Raw genomic sequence first — 19,094 nt, forward strand, 5'->3', positions numbered from 1 at the left:
TATGCTAATATCCTAGGCTTGTTTTTTTGTTTCATTAGTCAAAGTGGCCTGAAGTTCCTATTGAGAATTAACAGCATATCTGCCACCATGTACTAGAAAATGAAAACGCAACTACAACCCTTGATAGCCACGAGATACAATGAATTACACCAATCTATACAATTCAGTAACATGCACCGGGAATCACTGATGGACTCCAAGACCAACCAGTACCACACAACTCAAATCTCCAAATCCTAAGAAGCCAGCCACATCTCCTCTGATTTTTAGTAGTGTGTCCTACACTGGTACCACCAAAAGTGCCTGAGCTCTGTTTGCAGATCAAAACTGCCAGGGACAGTGCTAACAATTTAACAGCATGAGCAATTCTATGTAAGCATTTCAGCCTAGGCCCTAGTCTGTTTAATTCACTACTACAGGCACAGCCTTCACATCTCTTATGGGACTACTATCTATGATAGCCCAGTGATTTTAACACCACACATTGATAAACTCAGGAGTATTATGGAGACTAATTCTGTTACTAATAACAGTGGCCACAGCAGTAAGATCGAAGGTCCATCTGATCTAGTATCCTGTGTACAGTGACCAGAAGTAGATACATAGGGAAGTGTGTAAGGACAGGGCAAGTAGATAGCGATACTTCCCTGGTATACTCTCACAGCCTCCAGAGATTTGCAGCTCCTAAGACAGAAATGGTATCTTTATGTTTAGTAAGTCTTGGATTTTTCTTTCATTACTCTGCTAAAATTTCTCTTTAAACCCACCTACACTTTTTAACCCTCATGTGCCTCGTGATGACGAACTCTGTGGTTTTAACTACATGTTTTGTTAGATACCTCTTGCTTTATACTTCAAAGCACTCTTAAGAACTATGGGTATCAAAAACCTCTTGCACTATTAGAGCTATTAAACACCACTCCCTACTTTCCTCCTCCACTTGAGTCACAGTTTTATGAATTCTCATTACAGAATAGCACTACGCCGATTTAAAATATTAAAACTCAAAACCAATATTCATTTTGCAATGCACTCATAAAAAGTATTCTTCAGGAATACTCTAACACAATAGTTAGCAGTTATATTTAATTCAACATCCATTTTATAACATTCAATGTTTACCTTGAGGCAATTTTCCTCCATACTGCTCTCTCCATGTAATAATCCACTGGTTGCTCTCCCCTTCTAACAAAGCTCTGCAAAACACAAAAAAGCATTCCATTAAAATGTTGGGAAGAATAATCACATTTAACATTTCAAAGTCTTAGAAACTGAAACAATTATCCTGCAGTTGGGTCAGATCCTGAGTGTTTTTTCACACCCCATGTTTTGCTGCTGAGAATGAGAAATCCTCAGCATCTTCCAGACTTGCAGTTTGCAGAGTCCAGTTCATGAGACACTGCAATGATCTGGCAGCAGCAGCCACAATACAGTTTTAGATCAAATCTTCCACATAAGCCAACAAACTGCTTCCTGACATGGAAAGATCTGCTGATTTCCACTACGGAATCATACAGGCTAACAAATTTTTCCAGAATGATGATCATATAAAAGAGTTAGGAGAAAACTGACAGATATTCAGTAAAGCTTTCTCAGAGAAACACATGGAGATGGTTTATAAAGAGAAGACAAAATTGAAAAGAATATTTGCAAGTAAATAGTCAGCAATATTCCTGCTGGTAATACAGTACCAAAGGTGTCTGTGCAGGGTCATATATGAGGGGACTGTTACATCCAGGACTTGTACGTTTATCCTTTTCAAATGAAAACCGAAGGAAAGTATTACTTCTATTGTCAAACTCTGGCTAGTGCAAGAGCAAACAATTTACAGTATTAAAGTAACTATTCTTAGTTCCTGTTCAATCAGAAATTCAAAACCTGTTTTACAACAAAGGACTAGGAAAATCCCTTGCGACTCTGCTTGGTTTTCCCTGTTTCTCAGCCTTCCATTCATCCTTTTTGCAATGACTCCATAATAACTTCTGTAGTCCAGTTCCACATGACTACTATGGTCAAGGCTTCCTCTTGTTGACCAACCAAGACATGGTAGCTCAGCAGCAATTGCTCAGAAATGGACAGGACACCAGTTTGCTTACCTTTACCTTCTGGAAATTATATTGCTACAAACAAACAGCAGAAGCAGGCAACAACTGTTAATAATGCTCTTCATCATTTTGTCTACTACTGTTCTTGGTGTATTGACATACAGAATGGAAACTCTTTGAGTTGCTTTTTCTATGCTGGTAATACACATTAGCTGTCCTTGGAGACATGGTACCCAGCTGATAGCAAGAGAACACTGGCTATCCTTTCTTTAGGCCAAAATCTCTTCCTGATATAGCATGGATGTACAAGGAGCATACTTCCTCAAGACCCATCTAACAGCAGCCACAAGCTTATCCTATTCCTGAATAAGGTTACTGCACTACATGTTGTCCTTTCTGCAGTGGTGGAAAGGACTCCATATGTGCATTTCCCACAGAAATTAGCACAACTGTGGGGCAAAATACTTCCAGGAGCAATTGCTTTGCACTAAGAATATTCCAATAGGCACACAGCATACTTCTGTCCTCCTGGGACAGAAAAAGAATAAGTGCATTCCCTAAAATTACTCAACTGCTCTAAAAAAAAACTAAACAAAATTGCTGGCTTCTTCCATGTACCAAATACAAAAAGCAAGTATTAGGGTGATCTTATTCAGTCCTACAAGCTTAGCGATGGTTCTCCATAAGACTGAGACCCAGAATTCCTGATAATTTCTCTGGAAGTCTTTCTGTGCTTTCCTTCCCTCCTGCTGTCCATATGCTTTTGCAGGGCCTCAAGCTACATTATTCCCCCCAAGAAGGGTGCTCAACTGCAGCATTCTGGTGCAACAGCCTAGAAATTCTATGGCAGACTCTTTCAATACACAACGGAACACTATAATCAGTACAGAAACTTTGGTGTTTTCGTATTCACTTCAACTAGTGAGGTACTCATTTCATCATTTCCAGTCTTGGAAATGCCAGATGTTCTGCACTGATAACATACAGCTGCAGCATTAAAGTTGTCATGAGTAAAGCTGGAAGATTATGATAGCCAAGGCTTCTGACTCCTGGGGTGGGGGGGAGGAGTTGAGAGCAATTTAGGATTGTGGTATAAAACACATTTGCTGGGCATTTCTGTCAAAATTAACAAAGCAGGCACTTCAAATGTCAGCTGTAGGCTTCACACTTCACGTGGCTGATCACTTTGTACACTTAATGCCTCTTGGGTTTTGACTGCCTCTAGATTCAGTAGGATAATGCTACATCAGCAAAATATTAGTAAGGTTCTTTGCAATCATGGATTTGCCTGAATTCAGAAGAAAAGCCAGATTAGAATTACCTAACATATTTACAGATCACTTTCCCCCTTAAAACAGGCTCAAATGGACACCTTCACTTCTATTTTGTTTGTCAAAAAACCCAAAGTAAAAGCAATTTATCTTCCTCCATATTAAGAGAGGCTTTATAGGAATTAGATAACTTCACCACATACAGACAATGTTTCCCAGACCAAACATCTGATCTGATGAAGCTACTGAGTGCCAAACTAACAGCTCCAACAGAGATCCTCTGAAGAAGCTGGTGGTGACGCTGCAAAACATATCAAGATGCTGGTAAAGAAAGGGTTAACCATGACGAAGGAAACCAGGAATGTGGGTAGTTTGACTAAGGATTTCTGGCTGCTGTTAAAACAACAGTTGTTCAGTTGCTGCAGCAACGTATGAAGTCACTAAAAATAAGCTCCAAGAGGTAACTGTATATGGCAAAGGGCAACAGCAAACAGAAAAGCTGGATCTGAAATATTACTACTGAAAATACAATGTACTTGAAAATGAAAGGCAAAGCTTCATGAAACATCTATAAAACCAAACAGTAAATCCCTGTAAATATGCATGCCCTCAGGCTTATCAGATAAGCAAGAAAATGTTAAACTGACTTTGGCTTAATAAACTGTAATGTACTGAGCACTGGCCTGGAAGCCAGTAAACTCTGGTTATCTTCCTCAGCTTGACCATAGCTTCAGTTCACACAAGTAATTTTGCTTCTCTGTTCATTTACATCCTTTCCTAATACTACTCATTTAAACTATAACCTCTTTGTGATGAGGAGTGCTTTTAAACTTGAACTGCCTGAAGAACAGGGTGTTACTTTCAACTCCATTAACCCTTCAGAATTCACAGTAGTGACAAAAAACATTCCTCCGAGCAGCACTTCTAAAAAATAACCAGATCAGCTACTTCCTGGAAACTGGATCCCAAATGACATAAACCAAGTGTTAACACAATGTGTGTAAGTGTTGCCAGTTCCAGCTACACCTTTAGCTCATCTTATCATTAACGTCACTTATCTAAAGTTAGCAGTGATGTGCTTGCCAGGCTGAAGCCCTCAGTGTGCTGGATGACAACAGAAATAACCAGTCCATGAAAGCAGGTGGATGAAATAAACTGGTATGGGTGGGGAAGAAGTTATAAGGATGCAGTGCAAATGTTATCATGGTCATTAGACAACAGCAGTGACTTTGTTTCAACTGCAGAAACCCACAATCTCAGACAGACTGTTAGCCAGCAGGTTATAAAAATGCATCCTCTCTATCGTGGGGATTTGGTAAGGAGGTACCAAAAAACAGCCCTCCAGGAAGTGGAATTTTTGGAGGCCAAGTCCATTCCACATCTTTTTTCCATCTCAAGATGGGAGGACAAGGACTGTATGAAGAACAGCAAGTAACTGCCTGCATGTTAAATTCCCTGGGTGTGGAAAACTCAGAATGGTCTCAAAATAAAACAAATCCAGGAATGGGACATATTGAATTGTGCAAGTTGTAAACCAACTGAAGGAGGATCGCAGGGTGTTCCTGGCAAGTGTATTGAGAGATCCTGACAATGACCAGGCAAAAAGACAAAACAAACAAAAAGCTTTGTAGCCTTCCCGGCCTCAAAATGCAGGGTGGTAACCTAGAACAGAACACTGGCATGGCTCTAGGAGTTCAAAGTAAAATCTTTCACCCTTCAACAATACCATATTTTAGAGGGTGCAGAAAAACTACTTAACGTATGGCAGAAGCTCTGGGCAGCCTCTGCTGTTTGAAGAGAAGAAGCTTCTGATAGCTGATGAGAAAGGCTTGTTAGTAATTACGATCCTAGGCAGATTTTTCTATGTGCTTTTAGAATTAAGAGTCTTGCACAGTGATTCATTCACCACTTCCCTCTGGAAATAAAACTTCAGAATAGCCTACGTAGTTGCAGTTTTGCTGGGTTACAAGAACACAGAACAAAACTGCAAGACATAAATATTTACTTCAACACTGGTGAAAAAGGATTGGGAATGAAGATTCCCAGGAGATACGACTTCATAAAGCCACTTAAGACATATATATCATATGACATATATATCATATATATCAGAGAGCCTCAGGTCCCAGAGCAGGAAGGGTGAGCAGGTTCAGAGAGGAAGTACATGTGGTCTTTGAGGAAGGGTGTTCCTTGCAACAATGATCCCTCTTGCCAGTCCAGGAGCAGTGTTGACTAATGGAAAGAACTGGCTTTAAAACCAAATCTGTAGTTGTAAAACAAAGAGAAAATACAGGGTGGGAGGTACAAAGAGAGCCCCAAGAAGTAGACCAGATACCACACCCTTAACCTATAATGCCAGGACAAAAAATGGTGCCAAGGCCCTCATGGAAACCCCTCAGTGAAAAGTTCAGGATGTTGAACTAAGTGTGAATAGGTGCCTTTTGTTTTCAATATGCATAAGCAAGGGGGTATGCCGGCATCCTTCATGAAAACAACCTGGATCTGGTATCACATGCCCTGGTTATCACAGATAAAAAGACCTGTGAGAGGAACAGGATGTGAAAAAGTACATAGATGAGCAGTCTGGAATTCTCTTGCTAGACAGCTTACTAACTGGATCCATACTGGCTCCCTCCACAACAGTGCTGATGAAGGTATACAGTAGGGAAGGCATTATTTTCTTAAGGGAGAATGAGAAGATATGGCAAAACTCCATAAGCGTAAAAACACAAACCAATCCCTTTTTAGCTTCTGGTATTTCAAAAATCACTTTGTTTGCAGGCATTAGATAGCATGTTCTCTGATCTTAGCAAGACTCATTTCTCTGTTTTCATCTTTTTCAGTAGATAGGTGCTCATTTGTCCACTGAAGTCTGCCTTGCCAACCCAATCAGTGATACAAGTGGCATTCACTACAATCAGCTGAAGAAACCCTACAGGTTAAGGAGCTTCTTAACTAGACAGCAAACATATGCTGGAGCTGATGCCGAACTGTTCATTCTCCTTTCATTAAGAAGGATAGGGAATCCTTAGACACACCAGTAGTGCTCAGATAATTGGCGATACGACCTCTGGAAAAGTTCTGGAATTTAATGGGCTTACAAGGTTTTACAGAGCAGAAGCACTGATGATGGTTCACTTATTAACTAAGAGAGTGTCCAAACAACTAAATAACTGGGCATTATCATGCCTACTTCTGGATGAATACTAATCATCAGAACAATCCTGATAATGCTGTCATTGTGAAAGTGCTAATCCCATTTTGCAGATGAATAAACTAAGGGAGAAAGTTTAAGTGACAACAGTAAGTCAACATCAGAGCTAGGATTAAAAGAATGGTATATTTTAGCAAAGTTAACAGAATTAACACACACCAGTAAGGACCACAACTGGCTACCATTTCCTCAGTTTCTCTTCTACTAGTAATGCTCCAGATACTATTGGCTTTCCAAGGATCACAGGGATCCCACTCCACCAACAAACATCCAGGTATTGTTGCTCACCAACTGACTGCAAATTACTTGTCCCACATACTGCTTGTGATTTCATGTCATCCAGAAGCCAGCCTTGGTCTGTACCTCATTGAACACAATACTCAAGGCATCTTGAACAGACCATTGCTTCTCTTTGATGGACTACAGACATCCTTTTCTCACCGACTTGTTAGCAAGCTACTCAGAATCTACTCTTTCAAGCTTCTCATTTTCAATTATACAACTACAATTAAATTAGGTGAACGCTAATCAACATATTCAAACAATTACACATGCCATGTAAGTTGACAGCTGGCAACTATGCTACCTCATGTTTTATTGATTGCAATGTAGGGATACTGGCTCCTCAGCTTGTAATCAAATATTGCCTCAACAATTCACATCACATGATATCAACTTGATCAGAACTAAGAAGGTTTCTTACATATCACTGCATTTGTTAAGCTGTATATTTTGTCTCCTCTAACATGTTGTTCTGGGGACAGAGGAATAGAAGGAAATACTAACAGAGATAGTTTTGCTTGAATGATCAAATTACAGTCACCTCTGCCCACTGGCAATTCTTAGTGTTACTAATTAATAATGTTATTTTACTATTCTTACAGTTTTCCCAGAGATCTCAGACATCTTCACACATACTAGCAGCCTTCTGAAGGGGTGTTATCTTCCTTTCACAGACATCATAGTCAAGCACAGAATAGTATAGTGACCTGTGTCACAGAACAAGCCAACAGCAAACTAAAAACCCATATTAGGGGCCCATTCGCTCTGTTTAACAAACCACAAGACATGCAAGGAGTCTTGATCTCGGACTCTAAGAGCAGCTATACTCTAAATGCTGGAAAGAGAGTGACTGGGGCTCCTGAAACCTATAAAGAGCGATTTAAATCATCTTCTGATTAGATGATTTAGTGAGACGGCAATTCTTACCTGTAGGTTTCAATTTCAAGGATGAGGCCTGTTTTCACCTGCAGTAGTTCTTGATAGTCCTTCAGGTAATCTGTGATTGATGCGGTGAGGAACTGCTTTTCTTCTTCAAGAGCATCGATTATCCTCTAAACAGAAATATTGATTTTTAGTCTTGAGCTAGCATAGAAATCTGTACACTTGAATGCCTAATAACAAACCTTTTATTTAAAAAGGTAATCTGAGAGAACAAGAAATCACTATGTTGCATCACTTCAAAACCCGGAACTAATCAGGTAGGACCTCCCCGTGTACAATCTGACATACATGGCTACTGAAGCAGAGTTTCATGCTAAGATTTCATTTTATGCCTTACTAAGCTAGTTACATATTTCAGTAAAACCTATTCAGATGCCCTGTACAAAAATTATCAAGTATACATGCAAGGAGAATACATTTATTTCTATATGTGATTGTTAATGTGACTCGTTTTGTCATTTTAAGAGTATAGATGTTTATATTTGATATCAGGAATTCCAGCAATTGCTTTACCACGGGAACCTGGCCTATTTCTCTCTATTGGTATTGTCAGTTCCATAGACATGTAGGTCAAAATCTGGTTTTGGATTCTACCATCTGCAGAATTTCATAGTGCCTAGAAGGTGAAGGATGAACCTCCAGTGCTTCCTTTGAGCCAAGTTCTCCACAGTATTTGGACACCTGCTTTGTAGCCCATCCAGCTTTGTCCTAACTGCTACTCTGAAGATGTACAAGGGATTGCTCATCTTCACCTCGATAACTAAACTTCATACCTTCACAGGTGTGTGTAGCTATGGGAGGAGCGTAGTTTACATGACACCCACAAATTACTTGTAGCAGTAGCACTTATGAGATAGTAGGTAACGCCTGCCCCCCTTCCCTTAACCAGTTTTGGAAATGGATAAAGAAACTGATGAGCAGAAATACTCTGAAATACTAAATACTGAATAACTGTACACAACAGAAAAAGCCATGAAGACTTAATGCAACACAACGTTAAGATTTGATTTAGACCAAGACAACTGACTCTCATGCTCTTGAAAAAAGCACCACAGAAAGCAAGTGCTTTAATCACTGTTGTTACCTCCAGGGGCAAATTGCCACCCTGCAGAAAATAAGCCCTCCCCTGATAACCAGGAGAAGCTTGTTCAGTACAGACTTAGAACTAAAAGTATTGGTATTAGCTGTTCACTGTCATTCTTAATAGTTTCCTCACTGTGGATAGAGTTTATTAACCCAGATCAATCCTCAGTCAGCAGGTTGATGCTAACTGAAACACTGTGAGCAGTACTTTGTTCTGGAGGCTGTATCTTCCAATACATGTGGATATATCTCTCTTTATAACTCATATTAATCCATTTCTTCATTTGCATTTATAGCTGTTGTTAAATTATAGTGATTATACTGATGTTTTCTGTGACACAACAAACCTTTCTCACATTCCTCTATGTACCTAAAACTCCCTTTTTTATGGCAGAAGAAATCATATCCACATCTGATAAAGCACTATCAGCCACCCAGCAGCCTCATCCAGACTGCAGTGGAGGTAACATCCTGTACAGCCACGCACAGCAGCAAGCAAACCACTGACCTTTAGAGGCTCTAAAGCAACAATCCTGTTCAAGAACTGACACAATGGAAAATCCCAAGATGAGAAAGAAAGAAAAGTGCCAGGCCCTTCTTTTAAAAGGGAAAGGCTCTCAAGCAAGAATGGACAGGGTGTTGAGAAACCCAGCGGAGTAAGCAAAAGGAGCAACTGACAAGGAAGACTGGATCCCTATGGGCCCAACCCCTAAAGGTGTTAAGAGTCCCTTACCCCCAAGTTCTGTAGTCCAGGTTTGAAAAGCCACCTAGGTTATACCCACTGGATTTGGAGAGCACTTGGAACCCAAAAGTTAGAGTTAATGATTACCATAAGGGGCTAGAGAACCCAGCCAGCTGTATAATAGTTCCAAAGGAATTCATTCCAACAGGAGCAGACATTGTATAGACTAGATGGCAGGCAGCCAGTCATCCAGCCCTCCAGCCACTGATGCTTAAACGCAATGTGAGGGACAATTGGTCTCAAGTCTTGTTTCTAAGCATGCCAAAAAGTACATAAACCACTTCAACAAAGTTTGGGAGACCGCAAAGTAACAAACTTCATTTTGCCAAAGGTAACCTGTGTTGCAATTGCATTAGCTTCACACAGGACTTTCTTGGAAAGATGCTTCTCAACCACATTAATCCCATGCCCTCCCAGATCCCAGCAATGCCCTGCTAGAGCTAAGTAACTGAATAGAAGTGATTTTCTCACCATTCAAATATTCCTTTCCAGGCAGCAGTGGGAAATTTTAGAAGGGCAGTAGGAGGAAAAGGATTTACTTGGGTTGTCCAAGCTGCACCTACTAAGGGAATAATGAGAGTATTCCAGGCTCCAGCCCTTTCCATCTGGTACTATTTACTGATCCCATAGCTCACTCAGTGGCTCAGCAGGGAGGAACTGACACTACACTTAGCTGGCTAGAAACTGGTGTACAAAAAAATGCACAGGACATACTGATATTTACATGCTCATTTGACAAGATCCTTTCTTCTCTGGGGCTCACAACACTGCCACAGGAGCTGATCCTAAACCCACCGTATTAGTGATAATACATGCCTCGTTTCAAAGCAGCAGGATGAGCCATGACCTTTTTACTTCCAAAAACTACAGGGCTTTCTCAGATCACAGAGTTTCTCCGTAAGTATTGTCACAGCTAAAATTATGGAAGCAGGAGACCTACTGAGTTCATCCCTTTAGCATCCATGGCAGTGAAAATTTTCCAAGCAATGTATGATTTACAGCTTGCCTCCTTCAGCTAAATTATAACTCCAAATACATATTTCTATTTAACATTGCTGAAAGCTTTAGTGAGGATAAGGGCAGTGCAGGAGGCAAAGATGGACATATAAGGCAACTGGATGATATATGGAAAATATGAATAAATCTAATTGCCACTGCAGCTGCAATGCACAACAATCACTTGACTTAAATCTGTACATACCTATCATTTCTATGTGACACCTTACAATAAATAAGCATAAAGTAGATGCTCTTTAAAGAGTAGTTTAAAATCCATGCTGAGCATACTGTAGCTAATAAAAGAAATAATGAGGGAGGGAAAAAAGCTTTCATCACAAGAACAAAACCTCTAACAGCTGCCTCTACATAACCTGTAAGTTTTCTTCCTGGATGTGAGCAAAAGGCATTTTATTTCTCATGTACAGTAGACTGGCCACTGGAAAAGGCTTTTCTCATCAGAAACCATGAATATGAAACTGCTTGGAAGCTATAAACCTTATGATAGGACTTGCACCAGAATGCAAATACTATCTAGATACATAGTCAAAGATCAGACAACTCACATGTTTTCAGGCTGACTATCAAAGCACTTCTTTCTTTGTATTACTAAGATTTGAAGTCATTGTTCCTGTAAAATCCAAAGCAGGCCAGATGCTCATGGGAGTAAAATAGAAGTTTGTTGTGTTGGTATCAAAATATCAATCTATTTTTGAGATGCAGGACAGTTCAAGGGCACACATTGATTTCAATTACCTGACTGCTGCAATGGGGATGTTCTGTCTCCACTTGCTCTCCTGAATAAAAGTCTTGAAAGATACAACCAGATACAGAGACACCACACTGGTATAAAAACACCTTGCTGAGGTGAGAGTTTGGTATCTGCACGCAGCCATTCTAACTGACTTTGAAAAGAAAACTTGCAGCATGGAGTAACGAGTTATATATAATAGGAGCTATATAAAGTGCTCCTCTTAAAATAACACCGTATTTAAAGGTTTTCAGTTTGAGCCATGATGATTGAAAGTCAGTGACATTTTCATTATAAATCCCTAAAACTGAATAGAGGCAGCAAGGAGAACAGAATTTGGAAATCCAAGTAACATTAAATATTAGTAGGCTTATGTGTATTTATGTAAACTTAGACACCTTAGAGAACAGGAAAAAAATGAAAAGGTGTCTTTTATTCTTTACATTTTCACCTGGCTTTGACTGATGGATTGATTTAATTAACAAGTGGTTTATATATAACATCTTCTAAAGGTTGGAAACATTTACATACAGAATTGAAAGAACTGTCCTGTCAAAAATGAGGAAAAAAAAAAGGTAGTTAAAGTCTTTCTGATTACTTCTTACACACCTACCCTGCCTCAGCTCACAGCATCTGCAAACAATCTGGCAACATACAAACCCCAGACACACAGAGCAACAGGTCCCAGTCCTTTCCCAGCTGCTGGACACAATGCCAGCATTAGCACACAGGCTCCCACAAACACCCGGCTCCAGCAGAGTGTTACTAAAAGGTCTAACAACAAAAGAAGTGTTGCCCTCAGGAAATCGATCCATGGCCTGGATGACCTAACACGTGCTCTCCACTCTGAGGATGATGAGCTGGTATTTTGCTGTGCCAGCAGTTGCTGATCAGTTCACCCAACATTATCCTGACAGCAAGCTAATTCTCAGTTACAGGTGCTAAAACCCTCTGTTGAACAGCTCCAGTCATCCACCTTGAGCAGATACCTGTCACCTACATCCTTTAAAGCTTTATTTCAAGGAATTCCCACTCTGCTCACTGCCTGTAGCACAGCAACGAGTCTCCTGCCTTTAAACAACTACATGTTTTCTCTTCCTGCCTTTAAACCAGAAGTTTTCTTAACCACGCTGGGCCCAAAAGCTTTTCTCCAGGCTCAGGAGCAGTGTAAAGCAGGAAGAAAACTTGGATCACTCCTCTGAGGGCAGGCAGGTCAACCTCATGTCTCAGAAGAGACACTTTGTGTCCCATCACATGAGGAGTTGGTTCTCCTGCTCCCAGGACTGCTCTGTCCCCCACATGCTCATGCCAACCCGAGCAGGAGCACTCACACACAAGCTCTTGGGTGCTGGTGGAAGGCAGGTTGGGAAGGGAGCACCTTTGACCAGGAAGGTACCTTCAGGGTCACCATCTCCCTTTCTATCCCCACCCCTCGCACACAGCTCTTCCCAAATGGAGCAGAGGGCCTCAAAGAGACCAGAGAAGGGCTCAGCTGTGACAAGCTCTTCCAGCCTGAGGCACTCCAGGAGGCAAAGTGGAAGCCCTGTCCCACCACAGAACGAGTGGGAGCCCTCAGAGAGGTTGAGGAACTTCCCACAGGAGGGATGGGAGCTAATTTAGGGGATCAGAGTAGGGATGGGGGCTAATTTAGGGGATGGGAGCTAATTTAGGGGATCGGAGTAGGGATGGGAGCTAATTTAGGGGATCGGAGTAGGGATGGGAGCTAATTTAGGGGATCGGAGTAGGGATGGGAGCTAATTTAGGGGATCGGAGTAGGGATGGGAGCTAGTCTACACGATCGGAGTGCCAGGGTCGTGGGAAATCCGGTTCGTGTCTCACGAGGGACCGGAACCGGGGAGAAAACGCGAGTGGGAGGGGGGAAGAAGTTTCAGAAGAGCGCCAAGGGAAGCAGCGGGGGGCGGGCATGGCTGGAGAGGCCTGGGACAGGCCCGGGACCTGGGAGACATCGGTCAGGGTCCGACCCGAGGCGACCACGCACCTGATACTCCTCCACCTCGGCGCCGTGGCGGTCCTGCAAGGCGAGCAGCTCCTGCTCCAGCCGCTCCCGGAGCCCGCACAGCTCCCGGCCCTGGCGGTGCAGGTCCTCCAGGTGCTGCCGGCACTGCCGGCTCTCCTCCCGCAGCAGCTCCAGGTTCTCCCGGCTCCGCTGCGCCTCCTGCTCCTGCAGCACCTGGAGCTGCTCCTGGTAGCGCAGCAGGGTCTCCCGGCAGCTCTGGCTGAGCAGCATCTCGTAGGTCTCCTCCAGCTCCTCCAGGCTCAGCCCGGACAAGGGCGGCGGCAGCGCGGCCAGGTCCATCCGCAACTCCCGTATCTCCACCGCCTCCCGCCGCTGCCGCTCCGCCAGGTGCCCGTGCTCGGCCTGCAGCTGCAGCAGCAGCTCCTCCAGAGCTATGCACTCTCCCCGCAGCCGCTCCAACAGCCGCTGCTGCCCGACCAGCTCGGGCTCCAGGCGCCGCCGCATCGCCAGCACCTCCGAGCCCAGCAGCTGCAGCTGCTCCAGCTCCCGCCGCAGCCCGTCCCGCTCCAGCTCCGCTTCCAGCTTCGCCCTGCTCAGCTCCTCCAGCTGCATCCGCAGCCAGGCCAGCTCCTGCTCGGGCACCCGCAGCCCCACCAGCTCCTGCTCCCGCAGCTCCGCCAGCTCCCGCGCCAGAAAGCGGTTCTCCTCCTCCAACTCCCGCACGCGGGACACGAAGACCCGCAGCCGGGAGTTGAGCTCCTGCAGCTCCCTCTTCTCGTCCCATCCCGCTTCCCACCGCCGCCGCCACATCTTGCCCGGGACGCGGGGTCGGGCCCGCGGTACCCCCTCAACCGCTGCCACCGCCACGCAGCTCCCGCTCGGCTCTGCCGCCACTCCCGGCACTGCGCGACCCGGGACCCACAGGCCCCGCCCCCGGAGCCCAGGGCCCCGCCCCAGTGTCCGCGGCGCTGCCCTGCGGCGCCCCCTGCCGGGCTCCTGAGTCTCCCTCTGGTGGCGCCCCTGTGCCCCCGGCATCCCCGCGCCGAGCCCATGCCGCCCTCCACCCCCGCAGTCCCCGTACTCTCCCCCGTGCACCCCGTACAAAGGTACTTTGTGGTCCGCGTGTTGCTGTCACCGTGCTCCCGTTCACATGAAGTACCTTTTAGAACGACTCTGTTCAGCTGAGGGAGGACTGAAATGCCTCCAGCCTGTGCCGCGGCTCCGTAAAGTCTTTGAACACCGGAAAGCATTCCCGCTTCCCGGGTTTATCCCACAGCAGCGCATCCCTGTGCCCAGTTATCCTCTGCCTTGTACTGCACCGTCTATGGGCTGGATCCAGGGAAGTCAGCGCATTAGCTGGCACTGGCTCTGCCGCAGCAGCTCAGCAGCGCAGCATCACACCCGGTGTTATCTGCCAAATCAAAGAGACGAGGAGTGACTCATTTCGACTTACTCCTCTCCCCAGGCATTCTCTCCCTCTCACAGACACACACGTTTCTATTTCACCTGCTGCTGCAGCACTGGGAGCTGTGCACACATCAGAGAGCAGCTCTGCTCTGGAGCCAGGCTGAGGGAGCTGGGCTGGGTCAGCCTGGAGAAGAGAAGGCTCCTGAAGGGGAGACCTCAGAGCAGCTCCAGTGCCTAAAGGGGCTGCAGGAAACCTGGAGAGGGGCTTGGGACAAGGGATGTAGGGACAGGCCAAGGGGAATGGCTTTACCTGCCAGAGGGAGATTGAGATGAGCTCTTAGGCAGAAGCTCTTCCCTGTGAGGGTGCTGAGGCACTGGCACAGGGTGCCCAGAGAAGCTGTGGCTGCCCCATCCCTGCCAGTGCTCAAGGCCAGGTTGAACACAGGGGGTTGGAGCAAGCTGCTCTAGTGGAAGGTGTCCCTGCCTGTGGCAGGGGTTGGGACTGGATGAGCTTTAAGGTCCCTTCCAGCCCATCCTAGGATTCTGTGATTTGCTGTTTCACGCAAGGCATCACAGCTCTCACCTCTGCGTTCACCCCTCAGGACTGCTCCCAGCCAAAGCTCACACAGGGAAAGGACTGGAACCTGGCGCAAGCCCTGCAAAGCTGGGATCAGGGTGCAGATGTACCACACTGATCTGCTCTGGGCACTGCACCCCATTCTCTGCTCTGTTGCACCCTTCCCGAAGCCTCCCACCTCAGCCCCACATCTCCCTGCTGACACAAAGGCCTGCTCTTGGCTGCTTCTTTGCCCTCTGCTGAATAAATTTCCTTCTAATCTCGATAAAGCCTCCAGGATTTGAGCCCAACCAACACAGATAAATCATTGGCTTTGGCCTAAAAGTCAGCTAATTTAGCCTTGGCAGATTTGCTCCGTCAGAGGTCACTGGGAAGCTGAGATTTACTAAAGACACTTGCTTTTTCTTGCCTTTGTGGTCAAAATCAAGTCCCTCAGTGACACTCCAACACCTGCTGCTCTTTTGTGAGGAGAAACCACTATGCTTCTGGGAAGGGGTAAGTTCGTGTGGTTTATGAGGCTTTTTCTACCTCTGATGTCACTAAGAACCCTGAGTAAAGAACACACCAACAGCCAGCATCCTGCACAGAGCAACGCTGCTGCACTGGCTTAAATGAGCTTTCTGGGGTTCACTGGGGATGCTCTGCCGCATGTCACTGCATCCACTGCTTGTCTTTTCCTTACCGACTGTTTGACTAATGTTTTGCTGCCACTGTATTCATAATTTGTTATGGTTTCATTGTTATTGATGAAACCTCTATTTTTGTCTCTTGAAAAACCACCATAAACCTCTCTAGATGTTGGATGGCTTTCCAGGCTGGGGGATCTACTTCTCCATTCAGGTTGTATACACTGATGTCTGCTAAACTGCCTGGAGTTAGTTCCTGGGACTGGACCTGCAACTGAGTAAGGAATCTGTGGTCTAGGACAGGGAATACCTGAAATGGGCAAAGTTTGGGTGAGCCATTTCTGATACAGACCTTGAAGCTTTGTTAACTGAGTTCCAAGACTCACAAGGTCTTTGAGAATCCCCTGACCAGTGCAGATATGTGGAGAGCTGAAATGCACTCATTGGAGTCCTTCTCTCTGCAGACTTTAATGAATTAACGTGTACTTGCAGAAAAGGGGAAAGAAACCCCATGCACTCCACCAGCGATGGGCAAATGGAAAATACCCCAAGGATTTTGCTGTGGGAAGAAGTGTGGTGGAGCCACAGCTTTGTGCTGTCACTGACACTGAAGATGGCTGCAGGAAAGCCTCACATAGGAGAAAATGAAGCAGCAGACACCCAGCACAACCAACACAAGCAGTGTCATAGAGCATCCCTCTTCCCAAGGTAAATCCCTGGTGCCAGGGACCACATCCTGCTCCTAGGAAGCCACCTGTAACACACAAGCAATAGTAGCAAAGATCTGGGGAGGGAGAGGGCAGGGGGGAGTTATAATCTTCAATGCCACAGTGACAGAGGCAAACTGGGTCTCTGTGGTCTCTTCAGCTCCAGTGAAGGTCTTGTGCTTTCGAGAGGCTCATTGTCAGCATTCTACAAACTACGAAGTGTCACCCTGGTAACTCTTAATTCTGCTTCAGCACAGCTTGTTCTGCGTGCTCCCTCATCTGCAGAGTTTAAAGGATGAAGCTGTCACTGGGGAGATGTTCTGATGCCGACATCCTTGAGATAGACTGACACAAAGAAAACACGGTTCATTAAAATGGTGCAAGACGCTGTGATTCCTGTTGGTATGGGAGGCTCAAGACACGTTTGTTTACAGGCAGTTCCTGCAGTTAGATCAATGTAGGAATATTCCCCCGTGGTGGGTGGGGAAGGAATGTGAAGTGCAGTGTTTCCCAGTTTCACCTTTTGGCTTTCATGGCTACCCTCATGTGTAATAGAGAAAATAATGCAAACACCAGCCGTCTACTACCTTAATGACTGTCAGACAGTACTGGGGAAAGCTGCACTTCAGCTCTCTGCATCCCCTTCACTGGGCTTTACAACCCCTCAAAATGGGTTTGAAATGACACCAGAGGAAGGAATGTTTTGACACAGGCTGGAACTGGGGGTCCTCTCCCTGCTTCCAGATCAGGGGATACCCCTTTGGATAAATCTTTGCAGATATACAACCTGAAAGCAAGAGTCTGTCTGCAGAGGCACTTGTGCTGGCCGCACACACCACAGCCCTGAGAGTAAGCACTGGCCTTCTGTGACCTTTGGATGTGAGAACCAGGAGCAGTAACCTGGTTTTCTCCTCGAAAGGCTGTTGAAACCAGGAGCCTCCCTCGACTTGGCACAGAAGCGCCTGGTTTAGAAACTCCTTCAGAAATATTTGTCTCAAAGGAAGCAGAATTCTGATAAAGGAGGGTTTGTTGCCTTTATCAAGGTGAGTTTCCTTGGTTTCTGTGAGCAGTTGCATCGCTTCCATCTGCAGGGGTTTTGAAGAGCGCTTGCAGAAGTGGTGTCCACCTCTAGATGGTGTGTTTGGCTCAGAAGAACTTCACGGCTGGGCCTTTACATAACTTCTGCTCCCTTGTCTGAGGTTACAAACGGGCTTCAATCAATCCACACCGATTTTAGTAGCTCCTTGTTTTCTTAACGTGAGGATCTGGCTGCAGTGTAATGAGAAAATGATAAAAATATGTTATTTAGATGCTTCAGAAAGGTGTATTACACGGCACGTTTGGTTTGGCATGTGAGTAACATATCTAGCATGTAACTGATAGCACTGCATGTCTTCTGGTTTCATTCCTGTGTTAAATAAATTAAAACAGTCTACTTTCTATCGCGTAAAGTGCCTTTGCTCTGTGCTTGAATGTAACGACAGAGCGGGTACAAAGATGGTAACACCCCAAGGCTGAAATGGTGATGGTGATGCAATAACTAACTCCATCCACAGTATTTACACTTCTTTTCCCCGGACAGCATAGACTAGAGCTATGAAGAGCTGGTGGAAACAAAATAAAGCATTTTAGCAAGTGTGTAACATTCCTACAAACTCCTGGAGTTCTTTGAGAGCCGCTGGCTGCTTGTGCAGATGATTCCTGACTGGTTTAAGTTGGTTTCTCTGGGGCATGCTGCCCAAAAAGTCAAAGAACTCTTTCCAAATCTTAATGAAGATTTAAAACCTCTCTGGGAGGCAGACTGAGTGATCCTGACACGCTCTTCATGTCCCAGGCCCCTTTCAGGACATCCCAGCTGCTTTAGATACATAGTGGGATGTGCAATAACTGGGCAGTCATTATGTGTGTATAGGGCTGTACTACAGACCTTGAAGAATTGCTCCACGGAAATGTCTTGGAAGGATCAAAACCTGATCTATCATTGGACTTGTGATTTTATCTTATATTGATATTTATATTATTGGACCTGGTTTTAGATAGTCCGGAGGAAAAGTGTCCAAAGAGTCTGAGAAGAACAAACACCCCCACTTATGGTACTCTGGTTTAATTCTCTAATACCCTTCAGTACTGAGGAGTGTAAGTAAGCAGTACACCCTGGTTAACCCAATAGCCAAAATTCAGTTTGTGGCTTACTTGAAATAGAAAGTGGTTTCCTTCTGAATGTCAGCATTTCCCTAACAGGAACAACACAAGACAATTTAACACACACACACACACACACACACACACACACACACACACACACACACACACACACACCAGTTTTGGCCACTTTAGAAAAGCAAGCTAAAATGTTCTTCATACCACAGGTAAGGAAGTTGCTCATGTCGACTTCAACAGGTCCAGGATTTTCCCTGTGATTTCTAACCTGAAATTGCTGCTTCTTGAAGTGTAAGAAAAGGCCTTGCGTGGA

At 44.8% G+C, this 19,094-nt stretch overlaps 1 protein-coding gene and 1 long non-coding RNA gene across 5 annotated transcripts in view; one reads left to right on the plus strand and one right to left on the minus strand.

The window, feature by feature from the left end:
- The window catches only part of LOC130602859 (uncharacterized), a 21,714-nt gene extending 13,943 nt beyond the window's left edge, over window positions 1–7,771 (plus strand). The window contains exon 4 of the long non-coding RNA XR_008973005.1: window positions 6,160–7,771. This is a non-coding gene — a long non-coding RNA (uncharacterized LOC130602859). The remainder of the gene's footprint in view (window positions 1–6,159) is intronic.
- SYNM (synemin) overlaps window positions 1–14,181 on the minus strand; it is an 18,193-nt gene extending 4,012 nt beyond the window's left edge. The window contains exons 1-3 of one of the 4 annotated variants that reach the window (XM_057414697.1): window positions 13,326–14,181; window positions 7,740–7,864; window positions 1,123–1,196 (exon numbers count right to left, since the gene is read on the minus strand). In XM_057414697.1, the coding sequence (XP_057270680.1) occupies window positions 1,123–1,196; window positions 7,740–7,864; window positions 13,326–14,114 (988 nt within the window). In that variant the 5' untranslated portion in view covers window positions 14,115–14,181. Of the gene's footprint in view, window positions 1–647; window positions 685–1,122; window positions 1,197–2,096; window positions 2,157–7,739; window positions 7,865–12,511; window positions 12,593–13,325 lie in introns of those variants that run through there. The other 3 variants (XM_057414779.1, XM_057414856.1, XM_057414945.1) reach the window with 3 other exon arrangements.
- Window positions 14,182–19,094: the final 4,913 nt, after the last annotated feature.

Source organism: Pezoporus wallicus, unplaced genomic scaffold (assembly GCF_028554395.1).
Source record: "Pezoporus wallicus isolate ANWC-B61680 ecotype Strahan unplaced genomic scaffold, APGP_CSIRO_Pwel_v1 contig_3952, whole genome shotgun sequence".
Classification (NCBI taxonomy): Eukaryota; Metazoa; Chordata; class Aves; order Psittaciformes; family Psittacidae; genus Pezoporus; species Pezoporus wallicus.